General features: G+C 52.2%; 1 protein-coding gene across 1 annotated transcript in view; it reads left to right on the top strand.

The window, feature by feature from the left end:
- LOC144677605 (cardiotrophin-2-like) overlaps positions 1-3,464 on the top strand; it is a 4,606-nt gene extending 1,142 nt beyond the window's left edge. Inside the window, exons 2-3 of the mRNA XM_078537645.1 lie at positions 1,835-1,971; positions 2,822-3,464. Coding sequence (XP_078393771.1) covers positions 1,835-1,971; positions 2,822-3,286 — 602 coding nt within the window. The 3' untranslated portion in view covers positions 3,287-3,464. The remainder of the gene's footprint in view (positions 1-1,834; positions 1,972-2,821) is intronic.
- Positions 3,465-10,562: the final 7,098 nt, after the last annotated feature.

Here is a 10,562-nt window from a genome sequence, read left to right as displayed (position 1 = left end):
CTCTCTGTGCCTCTCTCTCTCTTTCTCCCTCTCTCTATGTCTCTCTCCCTCTGTCTCTCTCCATCTCTCTCCCTCTGCCTTTCTCTCTCTGTCTGTCTCTCTTTCTCTCTATATATATCTTTCTATCTCCCTCTCTCTCTGCACATTCACTCTCTCTCTCTCTCTCTCTCCCCCTGTCTCTCTTTCTCTCTATATATCTCTCTCTTAGGTTTCTTTCTCTCCATCCCTCCATCCCATCTCTTCTCTCTGTCTGTCCCTCACACACTCTCTCTCCTACGGTTTGTGTGTGTGTGTGTGTGTGTCTCTCCCCGCTCTCCACCTCTCTCTCTCTGTTCCTCCCTCTCTCTGTCTCCTTGCCTCCAGTCTGTGTTTCTGCCTCTCAACCCTTCCTTCTGTCTCCCTTGCTGTCAGAGTGAGAGGAAGGAGAGTGTCAGTGATAGAGAGACGGACAGAGAGTGAGGGAGAGAGAGAAGGGACCGTGAGAGAAAGTATGAGAGTGAGATAGACAGATACATGAGGGATAGAGAGAGATCAAGACACAGTTGGGGGGCATGGTGCAGAGAGACAAAGAGAGAAAGAGTGTGAGACAAGGAGAGAGACAGAGAGAGATCAGAGAGAGGACAGAGGAAGAGAGAGAGACAGACACAGAGAGGAAGAGAGAGAAAGAGAGAGACAGACGGGGAAATAGAGAGACACAAGAGAGGCAGACAGCAAGTGACAGATAGAGAAAGAGCGTGAGAGAGAAGGAGAGAGAGAGAGACAGAGAGAGAGAAAGAATGAGACAGAGAGAGAAAGAGAAACAGGGAGAGAAGAGAGAGAGAGAGAACAGAGGGAGAGGACAGAGAGAGAGAGAAACAGACACAGAGAGTGAGAGGGACAGAAAGAGAGATAGAGAGAGAGAGAGAGATAGAGACAGAGAGGGAGAGACAGAGAGGGAGAGACAGAGAGGGAGAGACAGAGAGAGAGAAAAACAGACACAGAGTGAGAGGGACAGAAAGAGAGATAGAGACAGAGAGAGAGAGAGATAGAGACAGAGAGATAGAGACAGAGAGGGAGAGACAGAGAGGGAGAGACAGAGAGGGAGAGACAGGGAGGGAGGGACAGAGAGAGAGACAGATAGAGACAGAGAGATAGAGACAGAGAGAGAGAGAGACAGAGAGAGAGAGACAGAGATAGAGAGAGATAGAGACAGAGAGATAGAGACAGAAAGAGAGAGACAGAGAGAGAAAGAGAGATAGACAGAGAGATAGAGATAGACAGAGAGAGAGAGACAGAAAGAGAGAGACAGAGAGATAGAGATAGACAGAGAGATAGAGAGAGACAGAGAGAGAGAGAGAGATAGAGAGAGATAGAGAGACAGAGAGAGAGAGACAGAGATAGAAACAGAGAGAGAGAGTGAGAGGGACAGAAAGAGAGATAGAGACAGAGAGATAGAGACAGAGAGAGAGATGGGGGAGAGAGAGACAGAAACAGAGAGACAGGAAAGAGACAGAGAGAGAGAGACACAGAGAGAGTGAGAGGGACAGAAAGAGAGATAGAGACAGAGACAGAGATAGAGACAGAGCAAGGGAAATGGAAAGATGCAGAGAGAGAAGACGGAGAGAGCCAATGAGCTAGAGATAGAGACCGAGAGACAGAAAGAAAGAGAGAGAGATCCTGGGGAAGAGAAAGACAGGGAGAGGGGGAGAGGCACAGAGAGGGAGAGAGAGATTCCTTGGATTCCTGTCAGTGTGTGAGTATTGACGAGGACACTATGTCCTCGATTGGTGCTTCTCGTTTTGACGCAGTATCTCTCTCTCTCTCTCTCTATCTCTCTATCTCTCGCTCTGTGCAGCGAACCTTTGTGTTGTGATCCTGCTACTGATGGGGAGCCAGGAATCAGCGCCAGTGGAGGCTGGCAGGCTCCTCGAGGAGCTCCATGACTACGTGAGGACGCTCCAGGACAAGACCCAGGGCCTGCTGGACACATACGTGAGTATCTCAGGAGGGTGCGGAGCAGAGGGGCCCAGCAAACGGTGGACTCTCCGTCAGAGTGTAACACCCCCGCCCGCTGCTGCAGACAAGAACCCACCCCAGCGCCATCTCCTGGGGGGGCGAGAGGGGAGGCCCAGAGCCTCAAGTGAGCCAGCCTTAGGCCTACACCAAGGTGATGTCAACTGAAGCCTGAAGTCCACTCGGGCTTGACGTCAACTGAAGGCTGAGGCCTACCCCACCTCATGGCCTCAACTGAAGCCTGAGACCCTCCGACAATGCGGCCCTCCCTCTGTACCGACCCTCCGACAGTGCGGCTCTCCCTCAGTACCGACCCTCCGACAGTGCGGCTCTCCCTCAGTACCGACCCTCCGACAGTGCGGCGCTCCCTCAGCACTGACCCTCCGACAGTGCGGCGCTCCCTCAGTACTGACCGTCCGACAGTGCGGCTCTCCCTCAGCACTGACCCTCCGACAGTGCGGCGCTCCCTCTGCACTGACCCTCCGACTGTGCGGCGCTCCGTCAGCACTGACCCTCCGACAGTGCGGCTCTCCCTCAGCACTGACCCTCCGACAGTGCGGCGCTCCCACAGCACTGACCCTCCGACACTGCGGCTCTCCCTCAGCGCTGACCCTCCGACAGTGCGGCTCTCCCTCAGCACTGACCCTCCAACAGTGCGGCTCTCCCTCAGCACTGACCCTCCGACAGTGCGGCGCTCCCTCAGCACTGACCCTCCAACAGTGCGGCGCTCCCTCGGCGCTGACCCTCCGATGTTTTGGGATGGGAGGGTCCGATTCGGCCGGAGTTCCTCCGCGCAGCAGGTTCTGAAATGCCTCTCTTTCTCTTTCAGCTGCTCAACCAGGGGGTTCCTTTCAACGGGAGCGACTTTTCTGCGGAGGGCCTGTGGCTCAGCGGCCTGCCCAGGGCCTCCATCCCTTACCGAGCCTGGCGGAACATGACGGATGAGCAGCGCTTGCTGGAGAACCACCAGGCCTACTCCCTCTTCCAGGAGTACCTGCAGCTCGTCCTGGACGACCAGCGGGAGCTCAGTCCCAACCGGACCGCCCTCCTCCTCCTCCTTAACGAGCTCCGCGACAACCTCACGCCCCTGCTGCGGCGCCTCACCGCCGCCCTCTCCGTCCTCCACCAGGCGAGGCCCTCCCCAGTCGAAGATCCCCTCGGGTCCCTGGACGCACCAGCGCCCTTCCAGCGGAGGCTGCGGGGGTATCTGATCCTCCGGGAGTACCGACTCTGGCTCATTCGCACCCGGAGGTCCTTAGCTGTCATGATGAGCAAGGCCCCTCTGGTCCAGTAAACGCCACATCCCTCTCCTGGAAGTCCTGCACTCCCTAATACACATCCCAGTTCCCTCACTTCCCCTGACCTTCGGGCGCTGGTTGCTCTCCGATTCCCTTCTCCCCTGCCCACTCCTCACATTGTCAACCAAGGAATGCACAAAGTGTAACAGAGACTATTAAAGCTGTGAAAGGGGTACACAGCACCATGCCTGCTTTTATTTATTATTTGTGCATGGGATGCGGGCGTCGCTGGCTAGGCCAGCATTTATTGCCCCATCCCCTAACTGCCCCTTGTTCAGAGGGCATTTCAGAGTCAACCACATGGCTGTGGGTCTGGAGTCACGTGTAGGCCAGACCGGGTAAGGACGGCCAATTTCCTGCCCTAAAGGACATCCGTGAACCAGATGGGTTTTATACGACAATGAACCAGATGGGTTTTTTATTTAACAAAAATAAAGCAGATGGCTTTTTTTAACAACAATGAACCAGATGGGTTTTTTTACAACAATGAACCAGGTGTGTTTTTTTACAACAATGAACCAGATGTTTTTTTTTTAACAAGAATGAACCAGATGGGTTTTTTTTTAACAAGAATGAACCAGATGGTTTTTTTTTTTAACAAGAATGAACCAGATGGGTTTTTTTACAACAATGAACCAGATGTTTTTTTTTTAACAAGAATGAACCAGATGGGTTTTTTTTTAACAAGAATGAACCAGATGGGTTTTTTTTACAACAATGAACCAGCTGGGTTTTTTTTTACAACAATTAAACAGATCGGTTTTTTTTTAACAAGAATGAACCAGATGGGTTTTTTTTACAACAATGAACCAGATCGGTTTTTTTTTTAACAAGAATGAACCAGATGGGTTTTTTTACAACAATGAACCAGATGTTTTTCTTTAACAAGAATGAACCAGATGGGGTTTTTTTACAACAATGAACCAGATGGGTTTTTTTACAACAATGAACCAGATGGGTTTTTTTACAACAATGAACCAGATGGGTTTTTTTAACAAGAATGAACCAGATGTGTTTTTTTACAACAATGAACCAGATGGGTTTTATACGACAATGAACCAGATGGATTTTTTTAACAAGAATAAACCAGATGGGGTTTTTTTACAAGAATGAACCAGATGTGTTTTTTTACAACAATGAACCAGATGGTTTTTTTTAACAAGAATGAACCAGATGTGTTTTGTTACAACAATGAACCAGATGGGTTTTTTTTTAACAAGAATGAACCAGAAGGGTTTTTTTACAACAATGAACCAGATGGGTTTTTTTTTAACAAGAATGAACCAGATGGGTTTTTTTACAACAATGAACTAGATGTGTTTTTTTACAACAATGAACCAGATGGGTTTTTTTTTAACAAGAATGAACCAGATGGGTTTTTTTTAACAACAATGAACCAGATGGGTTTTTTTTAACAACAATGAACCAGATGGGTTTTTTTTACAACAGTCAGCAATGGTTTCATGGTCATTATAAGACTTTTCAACTCCAGATTTTTAATCAAATTCAAATTCCATCATCTGCCTTGAGGGGGATTCGACCCCGGGTCCCCTATCTCGTCCAGTGACATGACAATACCGCTACCCCATCACCTCCCCCATGGTGTATATATATTTTACTGTACATAGGAATCACTGTGAATAAATATCACCAGAGTGTTTTATACCGACTTGGAGTCCAAAGTGTTCGTTTGTGCGAGTTCGAAACGTGAGACTGGAAGAGGTGCAATTTCTGTGTGCGTGTGTCTGTGTGGCCAGGAGTTTTGCCCTTGTCGGGTGGGCTCGGTGGAGGGTGCCGGACCGCGGTTTCACCGCCCAGCGTCGGACGCGCGCTCAGCGCTGCCTGTGCGGGCGAGGGAGGAGGGCAGGCGTGTGGGGAAAAGCTCCCTGAGCCACGGAGCTGCCCGAGTGGAAACAAAGATTTTTAAGAACTAAAAATAAAGAATTTGAAATGGGTTAAAAAAGACACGTCCCCTCGAGTGGCTCGGTCCCACCAGCGAGAAGTTGCTGTTGGTGTTGGTGAAACGTTAAGGTTTATCTGACGTTTCATTGCTGCGGGGATCCTCGTCCCGCCGTCCCCGTGGATGAGGTTTCCTGAAAACTCGACAGGTCGCTGGGGCTTTCTGCCTGTTGTAAGGTTGGACGGGCAGCGAAAGATTTCATTCAATTCCTCCATTAATGGCCTTAATAGGCCTTTGAATTGTGTGTGTTGTGTGTGTGTGTCTGAAAGTGTGTGTCTGAGAGTGTGTGAGTGTGAGTGTGTCTGTGAGTGTGTGTGTGTCTGTGAATGTGTGTGTGTCTGTGTGAGTGTGTGTGTGTGAGTGTGTCTGTGAGTCTGTGTGTGTGTGTGCCTGGCAGTCTGTGTGTGTGTCTGTGAGTGTGTGTGTGCGTGTGTGTGTCTGGGAGTGTGTGTGAGTGTGTCTGTGAGTGTGTGTGTGTCTGTGAGTCTGTGTGTGAGTCTGTGTGTGTGTCTGTGAGTGTGTGTGTGTTTGCATGTCTGGGAGTGTGTGTGTGTCTGGGAGTATGTGTGTGTGTGCCTGTGAGTGTGTGTGTGTCTGGGAGTGTGTGTGTGTGTGTGTGAGCGTGTCTGTGTGTATGTGCCTGTGAGTGTGTGTGTGTCTGTGAGTGTGCGTGTGTGTGTGTGTGAGTGTGTCTGTGTGTGTGTGTGTGTACCTGTGAATGTGTGTGTGTGCGCGTGTTTGTGTGTGTGTGTCTGTGAGTGTGTGTGTGTCTGTGAGTGTGTGTGTGTCTGTGAGTGTGTATGTGTGTGTGAGTGTGTATGAGTGTGTGTGTGTGTGTGTGTGTGAGTGTGTGTGTGTCTGTGAGTGTGTGTATGTGTGTGAGTGTGAGTGTGTGTTTCTGTGTGTGTGTTACCATTGACCAGAAACCAAACTGGACTAGCCATATAAATACTGTGACTACTGCAAATAACTTACCTCCTGACTCTCCAAAGCCTGTCCACCATCGACAAGGCACAAGTCAGGAGTGTGATGGAATACTCCCCACTTGCCTGGATGAGTGCAGCTCCCACAACATGACACCGTCCAGGACAAAGCAGCCCCGCTTGATTGGCGCCCCATCCACAAACATTCACTCCCTCCACCACCGACGCACAGTAGCAGCAGTGTGTGTACCATCTACAAGATGCACTGCAGCAACTCACCAAGGCTCTGTCAACAGCGCCGCCCAAACCCATGACCTCTACCATCTAGAAGGACGAGGGCAGCAGACACATGGGGAACACCACCACCTGGAAGTTCCCCTCCGAGCCCCTCACCCATCCCGACTTGGGAAATATACCGGCCGTTCCTTCACTGTCGCTGGGCCCAAATCCTGGAACTCCCTCCCTAACAGCGCTGTGGGTGTACCTACACCACACGGGGACTGCAGCGGCTCAAGAAGGTGGCTCACCCACCACCTTCTCAAGGGGCAATAAGGGGTGGGCAATAGATGCTGGAGTAGATAGTGACTCCCTCATCCTGAGATTGAAACAACAATGGTGGAGCAATGGGAATTTGGGTACGCACAAGAGGCTGGAATTGGATGGAGCACAGCGATCTCGGGGGGTTGTAGATTTGGAGGCGGTTACAGAGATAGGGAGGGGTGTAGGGGCTGGAGGAGGTTACAGAGATAGGGAGGGGTGTAGGGGCTGGAGGAGGTTACAGAGATAGGGAGGGGGTGTAGGGGCTGGAGGAGGTTACAGAGATGGGGAGGGGTGTAGGGGCTGGAGGAGGTTACAGAGATAGGGAGGGGGTGTAGGGGCTGGAGGAGGTTACAGAGATGGAGGGTTGTAGGGGCTGGAGGAGGTTACAGAGATAGGGAGTGTTGTAGGGGCTGGAGGAGGTTACAGAGATAGGGAGGGTGTAGGGGCTGGAGGAGATTACAGAGATAGGGAGGGTTGTAGGGGCTGGAGGAGGTTACAGAGATGGAGGGTTGTAGGGGCTGGAGGAGGTTACAGAGATAGGGAGTGTTGTAGGGGCTGGAGGAGGTTACAGAGATAGGGAGGGTGTAGGGGCTGGAGGAGATTACAGAGATTGGGAGGGTTGTGGGGCTGGAGGAGGTTACAGAGATAGGGAGGGAAGTAGGGGCTGGAGGAGATTACAGAGCTAGGGAGGGTTGTAGGGGCTGGAGGAGGTTACAGAGATAGGGAGGGGGTGTAGGGGCTGGAGGAGATTACAGAGATAGGGAGGGGGTGTAGGGGCTGGAGGAGATTACAGAGATAGGGAGGGGTGTAGGGGCTGGAGGAGGTTACAGAGATAGGGAGGGTTGTAGGGACTGGAGGAGGTTACAGAGATAGGGAGGGGGTGTAGGGGCTGGAGGAGGTTACAGAGATAGGGAGGGTTGTCGGGGCTGGAGGGGGTTACAGAGATAGGGAAGGGTGTAGGGACTGGAGGGGGTTACAGAGATAGGGAGGGAAGTAGGGGCTGGAGGAGGTTACAAAGATAGGGAGGGGTGTAGGGGACTGGAGGAGATTACGGAGATAGGGAGGGTTGTAGGGGCTGGAGGAGGTTACAGAGATAGGGTGGGTTGTAGGGGCTTGAGGAGGTTACAGAGATAGGGAGGGTTATAGGGGCTGGAGGAGGTTACAGAGATAGGGAAGGGTGTAGGGACTGGAGGGGGTTACAGAGATAGGGAGGGAAGTAGGGGCTGGAGGAGGTTACAAAGATAGGGAGGGGTGTAGGGGACTGGAGGAGATTACGGAGATAGGGAGGGTTGTAGGGGCTGGAGGAGGTTACAGAGATAGGGTGGGTTGTAGGGGCTTGAGGAGGTTACAGAGATAGGGAGGGTTATAGGGGCTGGAGGAGGTTACAGAGATAGGGAGAATCGTTGGGGCTGGAGGAGGTTACAGAGATAGGGAGAGTTGTAGGGGCTGGAGGAGGTTACAGAGATAGGGAGGGTTGTCGGGGCTGGAGGAGGTTACAGAGATAGGGAGGGGTGTAGGGGCTGGAGGAGGTTACAGAGATAGGGAGGGGTGTAGGGGACTGGAGGAGGTTACAGAGATAGGGAGGGTTGTAGGGGCTGGAGGAGGTTACAGAGATTGGGAGGGTTGTTGCGGCTGGAGGACGTTACAGAGATAGGGAGGGTTGTCGGAGCTGGAGGAGGTTACATAGATAGGGAGGGTTGTAGGGGGCTGGAGGAGGTTACAGAGATAGGGAGGGTTGTAGGGGCTGGAGGAGGTTACAGAGATAGGGAGGGGTGTAGGGGCTGGAGGAGGTTACAGAGATAGGGAGGGGTGTAGGGGCTGGAGGAGGTTACAGAGATAGGGAGGGTTATCGGTGCAGGTGAAAATGGTTGAAAATGGTGCGAGGGAAGCGATTCTGGGCTGGAGGTTAGTGTTGGAGATGAGACAGCCCTTGCGAGCGCCGCCAGGAAACCATTAAAGACCAAAATCCCTGTCAATCTCACCGATCGAAAATGAACAACGACTTCATGTCTGTCTCTGTAAAACACTTACTCCCTCTTCCTGTGCAGAGGGACAAGTCTGAGCATCAACCGCTGGCACATTTGGGGGGGTTAACGTGGGGCTGAGTCCCTGTGATGCCCACACGGTGAGGTCAGAGGGTGCGTGGGCCCTGCACCAGCCGGTCAGCCTCGCGTGGGACTGAGACCTGTGTACCAGCCAGCACGGAGACAGCTCCCAACTGGCACGCTTGACTTTAAAAATAACCCAAGAGCCGATAAACACTTAGCGTTAACCGACACCGGGCTACGAAGGCTCCTTCAGACCTACCGAATTATTACCGAAACCTCTGCGCCGAGCGGCCACCATTGTGATGCCGGAAAACCCCGGCTGCCAGCGTACGCACAGCAAGATCCCGCCGGCTGCCAACGCCCCCCCCCTCACTATTTAGCCGTCGGTAGTCCAGGCAACGGAAGCCACCATTAACTCATGCCTCCTCGTCACTTAACCGGCGGGGAGGGAGGGGTTCTCCGCACTAGGCCGGGAATGAAGCCTGGTCCTTTCCTGCCCTTGCGATGGGCCCTGCCCGCAAACCATCAGAGGGACGGTGGGGGGGCCTATCCCAGGATTCGAGTCCATCACTGGGGATTAATGCAGCCGCACCAGACCATCCGATCCCCTGCCAAGAAACAGACTTCAGTGGCGTATATCAGAATGGGTGGGGGTCACTGAGATAGGCTGTCCTTTCCCCCTCTCAGACCGAGAGAGATAACCGGGAGAAGCAGAGAGAGGGAGAGAGAGAGAGTCATGGAGATATACAGCACAGAAACAGGCCCTTCAGCCCATCATGTCCCTGACAGCCATCAAGCACCTATCTGTCCTAGTCCCCTTTTCTAGCACTTGGCTGGAAGGAGAGAGAGAAAGGCAGACAGACAGAGAAAGAGAGAGAGAGAGAGGCAGAGAGAGATAGACAGAGACAGAGACAAAAGGAAAGCGAGGTTCAGAGTGAGAGAGAGAGAGAGACAAAAAGAGAGAGAGGGAGAGAGTGATGGACAGACAGGCAGAGACAGAGTTAGAGGCATAGAGAAAGAGAGAGAGGGAGAGACAAAGGAGAGAAGCAGAGAGCAAGAGGGAGTCAGAGAGAGGCAGGCAGAGAGAGAAGGAGAGAGGCAGGGAGTGAGATACAGACAGAGGGAGAGAGAAACAGAGACATAGAGAGGGGGAGAGGCAGAGAGAATGAGAGAGAAAGGGAGAGAAAGAGACAGGGTAAGAGAGAGGCAGAGAGAAAGTGACAGAGAGAGACAGACAGACAGAGAGAGAGTGTGAGAGAGGGTGGCAGAGACAGAGAGAGAGGCAAAAGGAAAGTGAGGCTCAGGGTGAGAGGCAGAGAGACATAGAGAGGGAGAGACACAAGGAGAGAGAGAGAGGACCAGACAGGCAGAGTTAGAGGCATAGGGAGAGGGAGAGAAGGAAAGAGAGAGAGAGAGAGGGAGAGAGAGGGAGAGAGGGAGAGGGAGAGAGAGGGAGAATGGGAGAGAGAAAGGGAGAGAGAGAGAGAGAGAGAGAGAGAGAGAGAGAGAGAAAGAGAAACAAACAGATAGAGAGGTGCAGAGTGAGAGACAGAGAGGCAGAGAGAGAGAGGGAGACAGAGAGAGAGGCAGAGGGAGAGGGAGAGAAAGAGAAACAGGCAGATGGAGAGAGAGAGTGTCAAAGAGACAGAGAGAGAGAGAGAGGAAGACAGGTAGAGAGAGAGACAGAGAGAGAGAGAGAAAAACAGAGACAAAGAGACAGGGAGAGGCAGAGAGAATGAGACAGAAAGAGAGAGAGACAGCGAGAGAGTGAGAGAGGGTGGCAGAGACAGAGAGAGAGACC

This window comes from Cetorhinus maximus, unplaced genomic scaffold (assembly GCF_964194155.1).
Source record: "Cetorhinus maximus unplaced genomic scaffold, sCetMax3.hap1.1 HAP1_SCAFFOLD_2749, whole genome shotgun sequence".
Lineage (NCBI taxonomy): Eukaryota > Metazoa > Chordata > Chondrichthyes > Lamniformes > Cetorhinidae > Cetorhinus > Cetorhinus maximus.
The sequence above is the reverse complement of the archived record's forward strand: the minus strand, read 5'-3'. Positions and strand labels throughout refer to the sequence as shown.